The sequence below is a fragment of the Canis aureus genome, chromosome 7 (assembly GCF_053574225.1).
Source record: "Canis aureus isolate CA01 chromosome 7, VMU_Caureus_v.1.0, whole genome shotgun sequence".
Classification (NCBI taxonomy): domain Eukaryota; kingdom Metazoa; phylum Chordata; class Mammalia; order Carnivora; family Canidae; genus Canis; species Canis aureus.
This window is the reverse complement of record NC_135617.1, coordinates 64815920-64838116: the sequence shown is the minus strand read 5'-3', so window position 1 is coordinate 64838116 and position 22197 is coordinate 64815920. Positions and strand designations below refer to the sequence as shown.

General features: G+C 38.4%; 1 protein-coding gene across 3 annotated transcripts in view; it reads left to right on the top strand.

The window, feature by feature from the left end:
• The window catches only part of DNAH8 (dynein axonemal heavy chain 8), a 363336-nt gene that overhangs the window by 177370 nt on the left and 163769 nt on the right, over window positions 1–22197 (top strand). For all 3 annotated transcript variants that reach the window (XM_077904163.1, XM_077904162.1, XM_077904164.1), the window contains exons 49-56: window positions 4954–5115; window positions 7348–7594; window positions 7724–7965; window positions 8054–8194; window positions 9652–9889; window positions 17744–17886; window positions 18358–18492; window positions 18875–18997. In XM_077904163.1, the coding sequence (XP_077760289.1) occupies window positions 4954–5115; window positions 7348–7594; window positions 7724–7965; window positions 8054–8194; window positions 9652–9889; window positions 17744–17886; window positions 18358–18492; window positions 18875–18997 (1431 nt within the window). The remainder of the gene's footprint in view (window positions 1–4953; window positions 5116–7347; window positions 7595–7723; window positions 7966–8053; window positions 8195–9651; window positions 9890–17743; window positions 17887–18357; window positions 18493–18874; window positions 18998–22197) is intronic.

Here is a 22197-nt window from a genome sequence, read left to right as displayed (position 1 = left end):
CATCTGAACACAATTGAATACACATTCTTCTCAAGTGCACATGGGACTTTCTCTAGAATAGACCACATACTGGGTCACAAATCAGGTCTCAACTGATACCAAAAGATAGAGATTGTCACCTGTATATTTTCAGACCACAATATTTTGAAACTTGACTCAATCACAAGAAGAAATTTGGAAGAAACTCAAACACGTGGAGGTTAAAGAGCATCCTACTAAAAGATGAATGGGTCAACCAGGAAATTAGAGAAGAATTAAAAAGATTCATGGAAACTAATGAAAATGAAAATACAACCATTCAAAATCTTTGGGATATAGCAAAAGCAGTCCTAAGAGGGAAATATATTGCAATACAAGACTCCTTCAAAAAAAAAAAAAAAAAAAAAGGAAAAAAGGAAAAAAAATCAAATACACAAGCTAACCTCGCACCTAAAGGAGTTGGAGAATGAACAGCAAATAAAATCTACACCAAGCAGAAGAAGAGAGGAAATAAAGATTCAAGCAGAACTCAATGAAATAGAGACCAGAAGAACTATAGAACAGATCAACAAAACCAGGAGTTGGTTCTTTGAAAGAATTAATAAGATAAATAAACCCCTAGCTAACCTTACTAAAAAGAAAAGAGAAAAGACTCAAATTAATAAAATCATGAATGAAAGAGGAGAGATCACAACCAATACCAAGGATGTACAAACGATTTTAAAAACGTATTATGAGTAGCTATAGCCAACAAATTAGGCAATCTAGAAGAATGGATGCTTGTATGGAAAACCACAAGTTACCAAAACTGGAACAGGAAAAAATAGAAAACCTGAACAGGCCAATAATCAGTGAGGAAATTGAAGCAGTCATCAAAAACCTCCCAAGACACAAAAGTCCCAGGGGAATTCTATCAAACGTTTAGAGAAGAAATAATACTTATTCTACTAAAGCTGTTCTGAAAGATAGAAAGGGACGGAATACTTCCAAACTCGTTTTGTGAGGCCAGGATCACCTTAATCCCCAAACCAAAGACCTCCCCAAAAAGGAGATTTATAGACCAATATTCCTGATGCAGACAGATGCAAAAATTCTCAACGAGATACTAGCCAATAGGATCCAATAGTACATTAAGAAGATTATTCACCATGACCAAGTGGGATTTATGGGTGGCTCAACACTCATAAAGCAATCAACGTGATAGATCACATCAAGAGAAAAAAACAAGAACCATATGATCCTCTCAATAGATGCAGAGAAAGCATTTGGCAAAGTACAGCATCCATTCCTGATTAAAATGCTTCAAAGTGTAAGGATAAAGGGAACATTCCTCAATATCTTTTTTTTTTCATTCCTCTATATCTTAAAAGCCATTTATGAAAAACTCACAGTGAATATCATTCTCAATGGGGGAAAACTGAAAGCCTTTCCCCTAAAATCGGGAACATGACAGGGATTTCCACTCTCACCACTGTTATTCAACATAATACTAGAAGTCCTAGGCTCAGCAATAAGAAAACAGAAAGAAATAAAAGGCATTAAAATTGGCAAAGAAGAAGTCAAACTCTCCCTCTTCACAGATGACATGACACTGTACATAGAAAACCCAAAAGACTCCACCCCAAGATTGCTAGAACTCATAAGGCAATTCGGCAATGTGGCAGGTTACAATATCAGCGCACAGAAATCAGTGGCATTTCTAACACTAATGAGACTGAAGAAAGAGAAATTAAGGAATCCCATTTACAATTGCACCCAAAAGCATAAGATACCTAGGAATAAACCTAACCAAAGAGGTAAAGGATCTATACTCTAAAAACTACAGAACACTTCTGAAGGAAATCGAGGAAGACACAAAGAGATGGAAAAAACATTCCATGCTCATGGATTGGAAGAATTAATATTGTGAAAATGTCTATGCTACCCAGGGCAATTTACACATTTAATGCAATCCCTATCAAAATACCATGGACTTTCTTCAGAGAGTTGGAACAAATCTTCAGATTTGTGTGGAATCAGAAAAGACCCCGAATAGCCAGGGGAATATTGAAAAAGAAAACCAGACCTGGGCACATCACAATGCCAGATTTCAGGTTGTACTACAAAGCTGTGATCATCAAGACAGTGTGGTACTGGCACAAAGACAGACACATAGATCAATGGAACAGAATAGAGAACCCAGAAATGGGCTCTCAACTCTATGGTCAACTAATATTCGACAAAGCAGAAAAGACTATCTGCTGGAAAAAGGACAGTCTCTTCAATAAATGGTGCTGGGAAAATTGGACATCCACATGCAGAAGAATGAAACTAGACCACTCTCTTGCACCATACACAAAGATAAATCAAAAAGGATGAAAGATCTAAATGTGAGAGAAGCACCAAAATTTTAGAGAACACAGGCAGCACCCTCTTTGAACTTGGCCACAGCAACTTCTTGCAAGATACATCTATGAAGGCAAGGGAAACAAAAGAAAAAATGAACTATTGGGACTTCATCAGGATAAAAAGCTTCTGTACAGCAAAAGAAACAGTCAACAAAACTAAACTAAAGGATAACCTACAGAATGGGAGAAGATACTTGCGAATGACATATCAGATAAAGGGCTGGTATCCAAGATCTGTAAAGAACGTGTTAAACTCAACAGCCAAGAAACAAACAATCCAATCATGAAATGGGCAAAAGACATGAACAGAAATTTCACCAAAGAAGACCTATACATGGCAACAAGCACATGAGAAAATGCTCTGCATCACTTGCCATCAGGGAAATACAAATCAAAACCACGATGAGATTCCACCTCACCCCAGTGAGTGAGAATGGTGAAAATTAACAAGACAGGAAACCACAAATGTTGGAGAGGATGTGGAGAAAGGCGAACCCTCTTGCACTGTTGGTGGGAATGTGAACTGGTGCAGCCACTCTGGAAAACTGTGTGGAGGTTCCTCAAAGATTTAAAAATAGACCTGCCCTATGACCCAGCAATTGCACTTCTGGGGATTTACCCCAAAGATACAGATGCAGTGAAATACTGGGACGCCTGCACCCCAATGTTCATAGCAGCAATGTCCACAATAGCCAAACTGTGGATGGAGCCACAATGTCCTTCAACAGATGAATGGATAAAGAAGATGTGGTCTATATATATAATGGAACATTAGTCAGCCATCAGAAAGGACAAATATCTGCCATTTGCTTCAATGTGGATAGAACTGGAGGGTATTATGCTGAGTGAAGTAAGTTAATCAGAGAAGGACAAACATTATATGGTTTCACTCATATGGAGAATATAAGAAATAGTGACAGGAATTAAAAGGGAAAGGAGGGGAACTGAGTGGGAAAAACTATTGAGGGAGACAAAGCACGAGAGACTCCTAACTCTGGGAAATGAAGAAAGGGTTGGGGAAGGAAAAGTGGGCAGGGGGTTGGGGTAACTGGGTGATGGGCATGGAGGGCACTTGATGGGATGAGCACTGGGTTTCATACTATATGTTGGCAAATCAAACTTCAATAAAAACAAATTTAAAAAATTTAAAAAATTTAAAAATTTTGGGGGATGCCTGGGTGGCTCAGTGGCTGAGTGTCTGCCTTGGGCCCAGGGAGTGATCCTGGGGTCCCGTGATCGGGTCCCACATCGGGTTCCCTGCATGGAACTTGATTCTCCCTCTGCCTCTCTCTCTGCCTCTCTCTCTCTGTGTCTCTACTGAGTAAATAAATAAAATCTTTTTTTTTTTAAAGATAAAATAAAAAATTTTGGAACATTAAAAAAAAAGGGATCTATGTGTTACATATTGTGCCTGTGCCCTGGGAGCACAAGAGAAAGAGGAAGAAATGGTTCTTAGGAAGCTCCCAGTCTAGTTACAGAAACTAACAACTAACATCCAGTGGCTCCCTACCATTACAGAGTTTTTTTCGGTGATATTGTCTTGGTTGTGTCTCAGCAACTCTGTAGGGTATGAATGGCTAGTGTGCTCATTGCCTTTTGCCTTTTGAGGAAACCAAGTCTAGAAGACTCACCCACAATCACAGTCAGTTGAGAAGCTGGAACAAAAAACCACAAGACTTTCTGACGCCAAATCCTCTGCCCCTTTCAGAGGATAATAGTCTTCTTGAAACTGCTAGGCAGGAATTCCAGAAGGCAACAGAGGAGTCCCAGAGAATTAGGAGATATCAAAGGGGCCAGCAGTTGAGAACATGGTGATATTGATATTAATGAGGATTAATTAGGGTTAGTTTTCTCAAATCTACAGCTTGTAAGGAAGGCAGAGCACTGCTCTGATGGTTTTCCAGCCACTGTTGGATGAGCCAGGCAGGTAGGATTATGGCTCTTTTCTTTTCTTTTCTTTTCTTTTCTTTTCTTTTCTTTCTTTCTTTCTTTCTTTCTTTCTTTCTTTCTTTCTTTCTTTCTTTCTTTTCTTTCTTCTTTCATTTCTTTTTTCAGATTTTTATTTATTCATGAGAGACAGAGAGAGAGGCAGAGACACAGGCAGAGGGAGAAGCAGGCTCCATGCAGGGAGCCCGATGTGGGACTCGATCCAGGGACTCCAGGATCATGCTCTGGGCCGAAGGCAGGCGCTCAACCGCTGAGCCACCCAGGGATCCCCTATTTTCCTAATTTAAATGGAATATTAATACTCTATTTTCATGGGGCTGGGACTATTACTTGCATGTTTTTAAAGTTAACCCATATACCTGTTTGTGAGACGCATGGAATTCCTATGATAAAGTAATGAGATCAAACCTTGAGCAGTAGACTGTAGAAGATGTTGAATGCCAAAGAGCTCTGGGTACAATGCTATAGGTAATATGGATTCAGAGGTAGTGTTTAGCAATTGGTTCTAGAGGATACAAGTCATGGTAAGAGAGTGGTATATGATTTTCTGGGCATCTAGTGATATAAGTGCTATGACCTTCCTCACCGGCCCATAATTATTTGTTGGCTGAAGAAGTATATTTATTCTCTGCCATCTTAGGTTGATGAAGATGAACCCCTGTTCCTCAGCTTAATCAATGACCTGTTTCCAGGATTACAACTGGATAGTAGTACCTATGTGGAACTGCAAGCTGCAGTAGCCAACCAGGTTCAGATAGAAGGTTTGATTAACCACCCGCCCTGGAATCTCAAACTTGTGCAGGTAAAGACATTTTAATCTATTACCAGTATCATAACAAGTGTGTGTTGTCAAAAGATCACCATTTGAAGAGAAGAATGCAGGATATTAGTTTTACTTAATGTAAAGGTTGAAAGTAAATGAAAAACATCCTTGCAAGCAGAGTCCTCAGGAGGATGTGTTGATCCGAGAGAGAGAGAGAGAGAGAGAGAGAGAGAGAGAGAGAGAGAGAGAAAGAGAGAGAGAGAGAGAGAGGATTGACCCTGCCTTGCAGTAAACAAGCAGTGATTTACTGAGATTACCTATTTCTGGGGAGCAGGTTGGGCAGTAGCCAGAATCTCAAGAACAGTTGGGAGGAGAGTAGGCGTTTTTTTAGATTTTATTTTATTTATTTTATTTATTTTATTTATTTATTTGTGAGAGACACACAGAGAGAGGCAGGCAGAGAGGGAACCAGGCTCCTCACAGGGAGCCCAATGTGGGACTCGATCCCAGGACACTGGGATCACGACCTGAGCCAAAGGCAGGCGCTCAACCACTGAGCCACCTAGGTGCCTCAAGTAGGTTATAAAAAGCTGGGGAGATGGAGTGACCCTGCTGGCTTCTTGTGTCTGTCTGGCAGTATCACTCATAGCTGGGGACCTTCATGGGCATGGGGTCTGAGGAATCCAGGAATGCTGCTTTACTTCTGCTTTGGGTATGGACAAGTTCACACCTACACTAAAATTTTAATCCTTTGCCTGTGTCTCTTGGTGTCTTTTTGTCCATCACATTTCATCCTTGTGACACCCAACAGTTGACTCAGCAGAGTCAGGAAGGACTGGTGGAGATGGAGGATTAAATTTCTATGGGCCTGATGTTTCAGGGGTATTTTCCAGGGCGTTTGGAAATGAGGGAGCTGAAATTGTGGAGGATGTTAAGAACTGCATTTGAAAAATAACAGTTCTTATTTTAACTTACTGTTCTTGCCAGAAGTGAGAGTGTCTAAGACATATCCAAGTTTCATAGGAAAATATGTGAGGAACAGTTTTTAAGTATTTTTCATCACCCATGGATTGGAAGCCATTAAACACTTTTTTTTTTCAATTTCTGGGAAATTTTTCAAAATTTCCTATGTGACATATGCATCTAGTATATTGAATACTAAAGTCATAGTCATCTCAGTGGATAGGGGACTAGAATATGGTGGTGGTACCCAGTGTCAATAGTGTTACTCTTGAACAGAATGTGATGGGCTGTGACTTTGCTGCTTCTAAATGATGGGTTATAGTAGTAATGCATTTTCCTCTAAAATGGTAGAATAACATAACTTCTGCTTCTGATCAGCTGTGAGCTTTTGACTTCTTATTTTTATTAAGAAAACAATAGAGAGGACGCTGTAACAGACTCTGTCTTGTTCTTAGCATGTCTCCTTGAATCTCCTTTACCCTAACCCTGTGCCCTTTCCCCGGCTTCTGCGTGATTCTAATAGCCCACGCTCACCATCCTTTCAGGACGACTGGAGCCACTTGGCTAGCAGGCACTGCCTGGGAGTTTATTTTCCATCCCCCTTAAACCAAACTCTCCTTAGTTAAAGACTGATGGGTGATGGAGTGAGTAGTAGAGTCAAGCTCCCTTGCTTCCCCGTGAACAAACGCAGGTGTAACTTACATTCCAGCGTGCCCCGCAGGATCTGTGTTAAGGCTTCCCTCTAAAGGATTTTGTCCTCGATCGCACCCTGTCTGACTTCCCTTTCCTGTCCTGCTTCCCCTACCTCCTTGTCAGTTTCTCCTGGAGCATTGCCTGAACGAATCGGTTGCAGGGACATCCCCCTCTCAAGCTGGTCTTCACTGTGATGGTTTGCTTTGCTGCTATCGCCCACCAGGGGGCGGCATCATCACATTGAATGCGCAGAAAGCTTGTGCCTGGAAAAACCTATGTTATGGGCAAACCCAAATCACCAGGAATAGTAGTTTGAGAAGCAAAACCTAGATCCCGAGTTTATTATTTCCAAAATGTCATTAGAGTTTCACATTGTCATAATTTTAATCACTTATCTTTTTTTTTTTTTTTTTTTTTTAACTGTGGCGCTCATTTGCTACCTCCTACATCTAGTGAAACCATTTGGGGGAGGGCATTTTTTCATCTTTTAAATAGTGAACTAGTTACTTTAGTAGGAGCTTATTTAAAGCCGCTTAAATTTCAGCACGCTGCTTCTGCAAATGTCAGCAAGAGACTCATTAGTTACATTTTTCAATTGATTGCCCTGTTGTGCAGTTATATGAGACATCTCTGGTGCGTCATGGTTTGATGACTCTAGGGCCCAGTGGTTCTGGGAAGACAACTGTCATAACAATTTTGATGAAGGCATTAACGGAGTGTGGGAGGCCTCACAGAGAGATGCGAATGAATCCCAAAGCGATTACTGCGCCTCAGATGTTTGGCAGACTGGACACTGCTACTAATGACTGGACAGATGGGATTTTTTCCACTCTGTGGAGAAAAACATTAAAAGCTAAAAAAGGTACATGTCAGCTTTCTTCTGTGAACCTCCCCCATCCCCGTACTCCCCTCCCTCACCCCAGTTAAATAACACCATGTTTAAATTTTTTGCAGGTGAAAAGTGATTCTTTTCTCTTTTAATTATTTGCAGGTGAAAACATTTTCTTAATTTTAGATGGCCCTGTGGATGCCATTTGGATAGAGAACTTAAATTCTGTGTTGGATGACAATAAAACCCTCACGCTGGCCAATGGAGATCGCATCCCCATGGCCCCTAGTTGTAAGCTTCTGTTTGAAGTCCATAATATTGAAAATGCTTCTCCTGCCACGGTCTCCAGGATGGGCATGGTTTATATTAGCAGCTCTGCGCTCAGTTGGAGGGCGATATTGCAGGTGGGGACCTGAGACCCAGGTGAGCGCGCCCAGGCTCTTCCCCGGGGTCACTTCCTTCATAAACTGAGGTTCTGTTTGTCTGTTGCAGGCATGGTTGAAGAAGCGCACTACACAGGAAGCTTCTGTCTTCCTCGACCTGTATGATAAAATATTTGAAGATATATATACGTATATGAAACTAAGCCTCAATCCAAAAATGCAGCTCCTGGAGTGCAACTATATCATGCAGGTGAGATTATGTACATTCACTATTTAGATTGGAGACTTTCTGCCCACCCTCTTGCAGCTTAGAGGCCAGGTCTCAAATAGAAAATTCATTCAATCCATAGAAATACTTTGATGATATGGCTGTGAAGGTTCGGTGAAGTTTGATTCCTGTTAAAGATTTTGTAAGATTTAATTAATGATTTTACTACCATCTGCTTTATTATTTTCTCTGCCCAGGGTGGGTGTTGGCAGGGGAAGAGGAATGATCTATCTCTCCCACTGTCAAGCTTAGTAACCTTCCCAGAAAGTGCACCCAATAATGACACTAGACAAAATAAATAAAGCAGGCAGTCCTACAGAAAAGCACAAAAAAGATCTGATGACAAGCAAGAAAACTCAAATGGCAATCTCAGCATTGCAAATTTAGAGTTTATAGATAGGGAAAACTTTTAAACAATTTTCCAAGTAGTTTCTAGCATTGTGTGTGTGTGTTCCCCCATCCCCCAAACTCAGTGAGTTTTCCTTAATAGTCTTTGGTGGGGGGTGGGGGGGTGGGAGGGAAGCAGAATTAATCATAGATTTTGAAGGGCTCTCCTGCTTCAGGTGATCTTTTATGATCCATTCTGGTGCTTTGTTTTCTTAGTTTAAGAAGGGATGCCAGTCAGTGCAGTCAGTGAGGGTAGGAAGATAAGAAGTAATACATAAGGGCCCAAATCAACAAACTATTTAGTAATTACTTTAAAATGCATAATATGAATGAAAATCTTATCTTGAATTAATTGAATTAATTTTGTTTTGCAAAACTGAGAATGTCTTACTGTAGATACATTGCTTTCTGATGCCATATGGGAGTTGGCACACTTTTCCTTAAATGAGTGGGTAGCAAATATTTAGGCAAATGTTTGCACAACTGTCCCTCTCAACCACTCACATCTGTTGCTGTATTGCAAAGGCAGCCAGAGACAGTGCCTATGTGAATGAGTGTGACTGTGTTTCAGGAAAACTTTATTTGCCAAACAGGTGGCTGGGCCCCTTGGGCCACAGTTTGCTGAGCCCTGCAAAAAGTGAAAAATAAATACAATCTGAGGTGTAGAAAATTTGGAGTCACTAAACTTTCGATCCAGAAACTACCCTAGAAAACATATAGTCTAAACAAACAAACAAACCCCACATCTAGTTTAGGCCCTTTGTTTTTCAGATCTGGAAACTGAGGCTCAGTGAAGTTGGTGGCATGAACTGGGGTTAGAAATCACACCCCCAGTCCCCCATTTTGGCATTTTTCTGCTAGTCCAAGAAAACTATTGAAAGCAGGATGACTTTTCTCTAAATGCTGTTTGCTGTAGGACAGTGATCAAGCTATATCTAGAGATATATTTTTTCTTCCCCCTTTTCCTCCTTCTTTTAAGTTTCTTATTTAAAAATTTATGTTTCAAAAATTTGACTACAAAAATTTATTTTCTTGTATTAAACTATTTCCAGTCTCTCAATCTACTGGAAGGTTTAATTCCCTCCAAAGAAGAAGGTGGTGTTTCATGTGTCGAACATCTTCACAAATTATTTGTGTTTGGCCTAATGTGGAGTTTAGGAGCTCTTTTGGAACTGGAAAGCAGAGAAAAGCTTGAGGCCTTTATACGAAGTCATGGAAGCAAGTTAGACTTACCAGAAATACCTAAAGGCACAAATCAGACCATGTATGAGTTTTATGTTACTGATTATGGTAAGTACAGAGATTACACCTGAAATGAGAGATAATCTTTCTTTCTTTCTTTCTTTCTTTCTTTCTTTCTTTCTTTCTTTCTTTCTTTCTTCTTTTCTTTCTTTTAAGAGTTTGTTTATTTATTCATGAGAGACACACAGAGAGAAGCAGAGTCATAGACAGAGGGAGAAGCAGTCTCCTCACAGGGAGCTTGATGTAGGACTTGTCCCCAGGACTCGGGATCACGCCCTGAGCCAAAGGCAGATGCTTAACCACTGAGCCACCCAAGTGCCCTGAGATGATCTCTTTTTCAATGAGAAAAACATAAACTTCCATGAATTATTCTATGGGGAAACGTTAAACCAATTATAAATAACATGATTGCTAATGTCATTTTTAAAAGGCATATATATACAAAGAATAGAAGAATTTTGTGTATTGGCCATGCTGGGACCTGGTAAGGGACTCGAGGCTTCTCCTCTTTTTGGAGTGGCCTAAGTGAAATCTTGCGTAAGTAAGTTGGCAATACCTCTTATGTACTTTCTGGTGCTTGAAGAGCAAAGGTAGCAGTGTAGAGGACATAGATTCTTTATGATGCAATAACAGATCAATCCTACAACTTCCCTGTTGGAAATGTCAGAATAGTTAGAGAATGAACCAAGCAGATGGGGTCCTAGCTACATGTAGCAGACTTGGCAAAAATCCAGTGTGTCACCTCAGCCCCCAGCTTCCTGTGTGTGACAGGGCCCAATTTTCCTGTCTCTAAGAGAAATGCCCTTGAATTTGGTACCCTTTACCCAGAGTGTACCTCCAATTCTTCTAAGTTCCAGAGAAGATAAAACATGCCTCCAAAAAAAATGTTTTTACCTCTGATTCTTCCTAAAACCCCAAAGCGGCAAAAGCATTTGTTTTTGTTTTAATGTATAAACTCAAAAGAACAAGAGGGTAGACAGCAATAATAGCATTTTGAAAGCAAGATAGTGAGAAAGGTAAGTGGCACTTGATTTAGCACCCTGGGCCAGGTTGGTCCTAAACTGGCAGTGGGAAGAGTTGAGAAGCAATGTAATGTATGCCACAGGACCTTCAAAGGGCTCGAGAATTGGAAACCGAGGTGAAGGTAGAGGTAAAAACCAGCGGGCTGCTCATAAGTCTGTTTAGGAAACAGAGCTTTGTGTCCTCTTTCCAAAGTCATACTGCTAGATAACTGCATTCACCGCACACTAACTAAAGACTGAAGAATTAGTGTTTGGAGAATGTGAACTACAGAGTTGCCTAGGCTTGGAAGACACTAGACACATCTGAAAGTGGAAGAATCATACTGAAAATAGGGATTAACTGAAAGTTTGTGTTGTAAAAGGCTCTATAATAACACTGAGAAGTAAGTGAATTTTTTTCATCTGGCCATCTTTAACCAGTAATTCTGTGAGTGATGTGATGCTCTTAAAGATTTGGGATCATAAAAAGGAGCTCTTACTCAAAATGCAAACTAACAAGGAAATGCACCCTTGAATCTAGGTAGGAATTCTGTTACAATCCAGAGCCGATCAAAAGATGGCTCTTTGAAAAGATCCACAAAAATTGATAAATCTCTTACCAGAGATATTGGGGTGGGGGTGGGGGGAGAGAAGATGTAAATTATCAGCGACCAGGAATGAAAGAGGGAACATTCCTACAGACCCTACAGACATTAAAAAAATAAGAAGTGAATACTAAAAACAATGGTATGAAAGTACATTTGACAATATAGATGAAATAGACAAATTCCTTGAAAGATACAAACTAAACCTCATCAAGAAAAAATAGATACCTTCCATATCCCTATATTCACTAAAAAACTGTATAGTTGGGCAGCCCTGGTGGTCCAGCGGTTTAGCACCGCCTTCGGCCCAGGGCGTGATCCTGGAGTCCCAGGATCGGGTCCCATGTCGGGCTCCCTGCGTGGAGCCTGCTCCTCCCTCTGTCTGTGCCTTTGCCTCTCTCTCTTTCATGAATAAATAAATAAAATCTTAAAAAAAAACTGTATAGCTATAAACTTTCTTACAAAGAAAACTCCAGGCCCAGATGGCATTATTGGTGAATTCCACCAAATACTTAAGGAAGAAATAATACCAATTTTACAGAAATGCTTCTAAAACATATAAAATGGGGATCCCTGGGTGGCGCAGTGGTTTGGCGCCTGCCTTTGGCCCAGGGCGCGATCCTGGGGACCCGGGATCGAATCCCACATCGGGCTCCCGGTGCATGGAGCCGCTTCTCCCTCTGCCTGTGTCTCTGCCTCTCTCTCTCTCTCTCTCTCTCTCTCTCTCTCTCTGTGACTATCATAAATAAATAAAAATTAAAAAAAAATAAAATAAAACATATAAAATGTAAGGAAGAAACATATCCCAGGTAATTTTATAAGGACAATGTTATCCTGATATAAAAACCAGAGAAATACATTATAAGAAAAGTAGACTATAGATCAGTATTTCTTAGGAATACTTTTAAAAAATTTAATTTTAAGTAGGCTCCATACCCAATGTGGCTTGAACTCATGACCCTGAGATTAAGGGTTGCATGCTCTACTGACTGAGCCAGCCAGGTGCCCCAACACACATTTCTTAATAACATTTCAACAAAGGGAAGCCCGGGTGGCTCAGTGGTTTAGTGCCGCCTTCCACCCGGGGCCTGATCCTGGAGACCTGGGATCCAGTCCCACATCGGGCTCCCTGCATGGAGCCTGCTTCTCCCTCTGCCTGTGTCTCTGCCTCTCTCTCTCCTCTCTGTGTTTCTCATGAATAAATAAATAAAATCTTTTAAAAAAAATTCAACAGGTTAAATAAATCCAAGTGAGCATTTATTCTATGAATGGAGGATTGGGTTAACATTCAAAATACGATCAATATAATTCATCATATTAACAGACTAAAAAACAAACAAAACATCAGTCATCTAAGTAGATGCAGAAGCATTTGACAAAATTTAACACCCTTTCATGAAACTCTCAGTAAACTAGGAATAGGAACTTTATCATTTGACAAAGGGCATCTACAAAAAAGCCAGCATTAGACTGAATACTTCCTTTCCAAGATCAGGAACAGAAAAAGGATGTTTTTTCTCACCACTACTATTCAATGTTGTACTAGAGGTTCTAGTCAGTGTAATAAGGCAAGGAATACATACACACAAAAACAAACAAATAAATAAAATATCTACAGATTGAAAAAGAACAAGTATACCTCTGTACAATGGCTAAAATGTACAGATTGGAAAAGAACAAGACAATATGACCATCTGTAAACAATCCTCAAAAAAGTTATTAGAACTAGTATATGAGGGGTTCCCTGGGTAATGCAGCGGTTTAGCACCTGCCTTTGGCCCAGGGTGCAATCCTGGAGACCCGGGATCGAGTCCCACGTCGGGCTCCCAGTGCATGGAGCCTGCTTCTCCCTCTGCCTGTGTCTCTGCCTCTCTCTCTCTCTCTCTCTCTGTGACTCTCATAGATAAATAAAAATTAAAAAAAAAGAACTAGTATATGAGTAGCAAGGTCATAGGATAAAAGGACCTATGTATTGTATTATTGATACAATAATAGGTTGTATTTCTATATACTCACAACAAACAATTGTAAATTGAAATTTTAATATACTATTTAAAATTAGCATCCAAATTTAAGCAACCATCAGCTTAATATAGATTGCTATATGCAGAAGGTGTTACATGCAAACTTAGTGGTAACCACAAATCAAAAACCAGTGATAGATGTGCAAAGAATGAAGAAAAAGAAATTCAACTATATCACTAGAGAAAGCTGACAAATCATGAAAGAAAAAAAAAAAGATCAGAAAAAAAACTACAAAAACAACCACAAAACAAGTAACAAAATGGCAATAAATAAATATCAATAATTACTTTGAATGTAAATGGACTAAATGTTTCAATCAAAAGACATAGGATAACAGAGTGGATTAAAAAACAATATCCCATCTATATGCTGTCTACAAAAGACTCATTTTAGACCTAAAGTCACCTGCAGACTGAAAGTGAGGGGATGGAGAACCATCTATCATGCTAATGCATGTCAAAAGAAAGCTGGAATAGCCATACTTATATCAGGCAAGCTAGGTTTTAAACTAAAGACTGTAACAGATGAAGAAGAGCATTATATCATAATTAAGGGGTCTATCCATCAAGAAGATGTAATTGTAGATATTTATGCCCCAACTATAATAATAATAAAGGGGACAATCCAACAAGAAGCTATAACAATTGTAAATATGTATTCACACAATATAGGAGCACCCAAATACATAAAACAGTTAATAACAAACATAAAGGAAATAATCTATAATAATACAGTAATAGTAGGGGATATCCATACCCCACATACATTGATGGACAGATCATCTGAACAGAAAATCAATAAGGAAACAGTGGCTCTGAATGACACACTGGACCAGATGGATTTAACAGATATGTTCAGAACACTCCATCCTAAAACAGGAGAATACCATTCTTTCCAAGTGCAGATGGAATGTTCTCCAGAAGAGATGACCTATTAGCCCATGAAACCAGCCCCAACAAATTCAAGAAGATTGAAATCATACCATGCATCTTTTCTGACCACAATCCTATGAAACTAGAATTCACAAGAAAAAATCTGGAAAAAGCACAAATACATGGATGTTAAATAATATGCTACTAAGCAATGAATAGGCCAATGAGGAAATCAGAGAAGAAATAAAGAATTACATAGAAACAAAAATGAAAACACAATGGTAAGCAATGAATAGGCCAATGAGGAAATCAGAGAAGAAATAAAGAATTACATAGAAACAAAAATGAAAACACAATGGTCCAAAATCTTTGGGATGTGGCAAAAGCAGTTCTAAGACGGAAGTTGTAGCAATAATTCAAGAAGCAAGAAAAATCTCAAATGACCTAAACTTACACCTGAAGGAGATAGGAAAAAGAACAAACAAAACCCCAAAACCAAGAGAAGGAAGGAAATAATAAAGATTAAAGCAGAAATAAGTGATACAGAAATTAAAAAAAAAAAACAAAGGAACATATCAATGAAACCAGGAGTTGGTTCTTTGGAAAGATCAACAAAATTGATAAACCTCTAGCCAGAGTCATCAGAAAGAGAGAGAGAGAGAGTATATCCAAATAAACAAAATCACAAATGAAAGAGGAGAAATAGCAATCAACATTACAGAAATAGAAACAATTGTAAGAGAACATTATGAAAAACTATGTCAATAAATTGAACAACCTAGAAGAAACAGATAAATTCCTAGAAACATATAACCTATCAAAACTGGAAGAAGAAGAAATAGAAAATTTAAACAGACCAATTACCAGCAATGAAATTCAGTCAGTAATCAAAAAGTTCCCAACAAACAAAAGTCCAGGATCAGGCAGCTTCAAAGGCAAATTCTACCAAACATTTAATGAAGAGTTAATATAATACCTATTCTCAAACTATTTCAAAAATTGATGAAGGAAACTGAAGAGGACACAGAGGAATGGAAAGACATTCCAATCCATGTTCATGGATTGGAAGAACAAATATTGATAAATATCTATACTACCCAAAGCAATCTTCAGATTTAATGCAATCCCTATCAGAAGACCCAACAGCATTTTTCACAGAACTAGAACAGTCCTAAAGTTTGTATTGAACCACAAAAGACCCAAAATAGCCAAAGGGATCTTAAAAAAGAAAAAGAAAACTGGAGGTGTTGCAATTCTAAACTTCAAGTTATATAACAAAGCCATAGTAATCTCAACAGTATGGATATTGGTACAAAAACAGACACAGAGATCCATTAAACAGAATAGAAAACCCAGAAATAAACCCATAGTGATATGGCCAATTAATCTTCTACAAAGGAGGAAAGAATATCTAATGGGAAAAGACTATCTCTTCAACAAATGGTGGGAAAACTAGACAGCTACATGTAAAAGAATGAAACTGGACCACTTTCTTACACCATATACAAAAGTGAACTCAAAATGGATTAAAGACCCAAATGTGAGACCTGAAACCATAAAAATCCTACAAGACAGCACAGATAGTAAATTCTTTGACATCAGCTATAGTAACATTTTTCTAGATATTTCTCCTTAAGCAAGGGAAACAAAGGCAAAAGTAAACTGTTGGGACTATAAAATAAAAAGCTTCTGTGCAGTGAAGGAGACAATCAACAAAACTAAAAGGCAACCTAGAGAATGGAGGAAGATATTTGCAAATGACATAGCTGATAGTTAGTATCCAAATATATAGAGAACTGATACAACTCCAGGCACCTTTTTTTTTTTTAAGATTTTATTTATTTATTCATGATAGACATAGAGAAGAGAGAGAGAGAGATGCAGAGACACAGGCAGAGGGAGAAGCAGGCTCCATGCTGGGAGCCAACGTGGGACTCGATCCCGGGTCTCCAGGATCGCACCCCGGGCCAAAGGCAGGTGCTAAACTCCAGGCACCTTTGTGGTGGGGGAATGGGTAAAATAGGTGATGGGGATTAAGTAGTGCACATGTTGTGATGAACACAGGTGATGTATGGAACTGTTGAATCACTACCTTGTACCCTGAAACTAATATAATACTCTGTTAACTATACTGTAATTAAAATAAGAAACTTAATAAAAAATACATATCTGATAAAATAATCTAATACAGAATACATAAAGGACTCTAGCAATTCCATAATAATGGGTAGACAGCCAAGCCCAATTTTTAAAAATGGGCCATAAATTTAAATAGATGCTTCACCAAAGATTTATAAATGCTGGAAAAAAGCATATGAAAAGATATTCCACAGCATTCGTTATTGAAGAATTGCAAATTGAAACTATAATGGTTTATCATTACACAGCCACCAGAATGACTAAAATGAGATTAGTTCCACCAAATATCGGCGAGAACGTGGAACAACTGGAACTCTCATATTGTACACTGGTATAGCCACTTTAAAAGAACAGTTTCTCTGTTTCTTAAAAGTTAAACATACACTTTAACATATAACTTGATATTTTGCAAGGAAATTTGAAACTGAGGTTATTCCTCAAATGCTGAATATTTTCTTTGCTACACTCAAATGCATGCTCCCTTGCTCTGTTTTCATGCATTCTGTGTACACAGCAACTTTTTTTGGAACAATCCTGGATCATAGTACGATATTTCTGGAGACATTTAAAATGCCAGTGGAAGTGAACAAAACAATACCAACAATGCAAGTAATTTAAATGGCAACAATGGGAACATCTCTGATCAAGTTTACCTAGCCAGTAATGATTACAAGTCTTCATAGATTGTAAGGCACATTCCAGATATGCTAAAATATAACTAAACTTTATTTAGAATTGATGAAATGTGATAATAATTCTTATTATACCAATAATACCAACCAGTAAATTACTAATTATATACTATCAGTTAATAAACTAGTAGTCAGGAGCCTGGGTACTTTATTCATTAGGGTTAGGGCTAGTTTTATTTTCCCCACTTCCCATGGCAAACATTCTACATCCACTAATCAGTTACCCCTTTTTGGTCTTTGCCACCCTTTCAGTTGATGTGGGTTACCTACTAAATACTAAACATGTCATTGGTTTTTACCACTAGTCAATTCTAATTCTATTTCAGGCCAGGTCTCTCTAGATGAATGATTTAGAAGTTTAAAAACTGACCTTATAAAGAGACAAAACAAACTTAAATGATCAAATGCCATATATATTATATAAGCAGATATGCTAACATATTTTTGGAAAATGTTTAAAATGTTCCTATTATTCTGTTGGTTGTTTATATAGCCTTTCATTTTTATATTTTGAGATCACTTTCAAAGAATGCAGTTTTTTGAAGATGAATTTTTACTTACTGTATAGGAGACTGGGAGCACTGGAATAAGAAACTTCAGCCATATTATTATCCAACTGACAGTATTCCAGAATATTCATCAATTTTGGTTCCAAATGTTGACAATGTTAGAACAAATTTTTTGATAGACACCATCGCAAAGCAACAGAAAGTAAGTTTGATAGTTTCTTAGCTAATCACAAGCCTATATGAAGCACATCCCTTTTCTCATGCTATAGGTTGAATAATTAAGCTCCAGGACAAAGGGCTGGAGGTAGTGCCATTTAAGGGAAACACATTTGAAAAATGAGGCCCAGGATATATTCCAACTTAATAACCCCTGAACTGCTAAGGAAAGTGGGGGTCTGCTCTGCTCACAGAGTCGCTCCCTACTCCCATGGTCACATGAATATTTACCCATATTTTCTTCCAGCATAGTCATAGTACACATTTTACATTCATATCTTTAATTGAAGTAAGATTTATTGATTGATTATTTATCTTTAGGATTTATTTTGATGTGGGTCTAATTCTAAAAAGTAATTAAAATTAGTTGTATTAATTTTTACATTAAAAAATTAGCAACCAGAACCATAAGATATTTAAAGCTAAACACCTTACAACAATTATCTGATGATTACAGGCTGTTTTGCTCACTGGAGAGCAGGGAACTGCAAAAACTGTAATGGTTAAGGCCTATATGAAAAAATATGATCCTGAAGTACAGTTATCCAAAAGTCTAAACTTTTCATCTGCCACAGAACCCATAATGTTTCAGGTAAAACCTATCATTTGCTGAGGTAATCAACATCTTAAATGTTTTGAGTGGTGATGACAGTAAAGTGTATATGCATATAAAACCTAATGTGTGTGTGTGGGAAATGGAGCTGCACTTGGCATTTGGCTATTAGCTTTCCTAAGGTTGAGATTGAAGCCAAATCCATACAGCCTATTTTGACCCAATATTGAGGCTGAAGCCGAACTTTGTGTATAAAATTAGTGATCAATATTCCAATAATGTATTTTTTCAATCTTACAATGTCTATTTTAATAATGATATTTATACATATTAAATAACTCAGTTCTACTCTGAAAGATCTACTCCTCATTTCTAGGAATATGGTTTGAAATCTAACTTAACACAAACATCTCTTCTCTAGAGAACAATGGAAAGCTACGTGGATAAGCGAATGGGAAGCACATATGGGCCACCAGGAGGCAGAAAAATGACTGTATTTATTGATGATATTAATATGCCTGTGATTAATGAATGGGGAGATCAGGTATGATTAAAATATCTCCTAGAAAATGAGATTTAATCCTTATTTTTAGTTATATATAAAAAGTGTCAATAGCCTTTGTCTTATGAAACCTCATAGCAATTCTGTCTCTTTCAGCTTCTCTCTTATAGCTGGTATTCTCCCTCCTTGAAATCCATGTTTTCCAGCAATATGTCTTCCTGCCTTCTGGCTTCTTGATTTCGGTGTCCTTTCTGGCTCCTCTCTTCTTTTCCCCAGGATTTTATCTTTGCTGTTATTGCTTACTCTATATACTCCCTCCAAGGAATACCTGATTTAGAAAACATCTTTTTTTTTTCCTTTTTAACTCTGCTACACACGTGTCTTCCTTGTGATCATTTGTGAACCCCAGAGTCATTCTCCATCAGAGAACCTCACTGATGCTGCCAGAATTTTGTTCCTCGTGGGATTCCCAACACCTCCCTCCCACCACCGCCCACTGCCTCATCAGTAATGTCTTTTCAAAAACATTTTATTTATTTATTCATGAGAGACACAGAGAGGGAGGCAGAGACTTAGACAGAAGGAGAAGTGGGCCCCACGCAGGACCCTGATGTGGGACTTGATCCCAGGACTCCAGGATCACACCTGGGCCAAAGCCAGGCGCTCAACCGCTGAGCCATCCAGGTGTCCCATCAGTAATGTCTACCTAGAGCTGCCAGGACCCATCCCATCTGGCCTTTTATCCAAGTTCACCGCAGATACCTCTAGAAAGTCAGGACTCCCAGGTCTGTGCTCACCCTGAGACTATTCATCAAACAGCTCTACATGGTCTTTCACTGATCTCATTTCCTACTTTCCCCAGTCCTGAAACCTTTCTGTGTGGTCGCTTGCTTGAGTTTCTTAGTAATAATTTTTGAACAATGAGCCTTGCATTTTCATTTTCTCTGGGCCCCACAAATCATGCAGCCTGCTTGTTATAATTTTCAGTGATGCTGGTACCAACATATGATCTTGGCCTCTTTGCTCCTTGAAATCTCCTCCAATGATCATGCTTTCCACCCCATGTGAATTACTCATTCATGAAGTCATACCTATACCTTGTCATTATCAAGAATGGTGAACCCTTCATTATCTCAATTTCAAGCATTTTATCCTCTGATTACCATGTGTACTCTTTGCAGCTCATTCTCTCTGCTACCCAGACTCCAGATGGAGCTACCACGATCCATACTTCCCACCATCATTAAACCCTCCCCTATTTCTTCTAGTTTCCTCATTTCCTTCCTTTCCTAGCTTAAATTCCATGATGCATCATTATAATCACCATGGCATACATTCTCTACCCACGTTAACCACATTAAAGCCTTGTTGAAACTCTCTGGCTGCTCTCTGCCCATCTGCACCAATGCAGCTTTACTTGGCAAGAGAAAACCACACAATCCTGGCTTCACTTTAAAATCATTATCATGGACCTCAACTTCCATTCAGGCTCCTGGTCTGTGAGATTACTATTGATTGCATACATTCTTCATTTTCCCAGACTTCCAACACTTCCAACAGTCAGCCCTCAGCTAAGTACAGATGTGTTGCAGCTTTCTTCCCATTTCTCTGAGAAAATTATTTTTTCCTTTTGTTTGTTTCCTATCCATATACTGTACTCAAATTCTATGTTCTAGTGATTACCTTAGACAGCACATCCTGCATTCACAGATAATTAAAAATAAAAATAAACCCTTTATTCCTATCTTATATAGCCAATGACTTTGGTTTTTTTTTTTTTGTATATTCTTTTATTGGAGTTCGATTTGCCAACATATTGTATAACATCAGTGCTCATCCCATCGAGTGCCCCCCTAACTTTTGAACACTTTAATTCCCTTTATCTCTTTCCTGACTTATTCTATTGTTGATTTGCCACTTAAGTCTCTCTCTTTAAAAAAAAACAAACTCCCATGAGACATTATTTTTACCCTTTTATATATTCACTCTTCATTTGCATTACCCACATATTCACCAGTTTCTTTGCTCTTTTTTTTATTCTTGCTTCCTGGACCTTGCATCTGGTATCACATTTTTTTATGCTTTAAGAATCTACCTTAAGAAGGTTTTTTTTTTTTTTTTTTAAAAAGGTCTTTTAATGGCTCATTCTTTGTTTTTGTTTGTCTGCAATGTCATTTCATCTTCTTTATTTGAAATACCTTGTTGCTGTATGTAAAAATCTAGATTGGCAGTTATTTTATCTCATCATGTTGAATATATTCCCTTTTTTTGTTTTCCTTGTTGCTGTTGAGAAGTCAACTACTGCTTGATCATTGCACCTCTGAAGTTAATCTGCCTTTTCTTACTTGCTGCTTTTAAGACTTTCTCTTTACTTTCCTGTAATTTTTACCTTTTAAAAATGATGTTCTTTGGTGCAGATTTATTTGTATTTATTTGTTTGGGATTCACTGGAATTCATGAATCTGTGGTTTGATGTCTTTCATCAGTTCTAGAAAATCTCCAATCCTTATCTCTTCAAATATTGCTTCTGCCCCACTTTCTTTCCCTTTTCAGAGTCCAAATGTATATTAGATTTTCTTCTATGCCTTATATGTTTCTGTACTTCTTCTCTGTACATCCCAGCCCTTTCTCTCTCCAATGCTTGTAGTTAGATAATTTCTCCTCTTCTGTCTTCCACTTCACTAATTTTCTTCTCTGCTTCGTCCAATCTGCCATCAAATTTATCCACTAAGTTTTATTTTAAAGATTTACTTACTTATTTGTTTTGAAATTCACTTTAAAATTTGAAGAGCGAAAAGAAGCAAGGAGTAACTGAAATCAAAACTCAGTGGTTAAGGGGTGCCTGGGTGGCTCAGTCAGTTAAACATCTGACTCTTGATTTCAGCCCAGGTCATGATCTCATGGGTCTTATGAATTTTGAAAGATATTGAGCATAGTTGTTTTAAAGTCTGTGTCTGTTAACTCCAGAGTCTGAAGTCTTTGTGAGTTTATTTTGAAGCCTAGGGTGGATATGCTCTCATCCAGACAGGTTTTGAGTTTTCTTTCGCCAGATACTTCTTATTCAGTCAGGATTATCTCAAAGGAAGCCTTTGAGTCTGAAAGTTTCTGGCCCACTTAGACTCTGCTTACCCTGGGTGCAAATCTATGCAAATGTTATGCTGAGGCCACAGCCTCCCAGGGAAGTCTTCTTTTTCTTTTTTCTTTCCATTTCCCCCTTTCATTCAGCAGGAATCCAAGGCAGA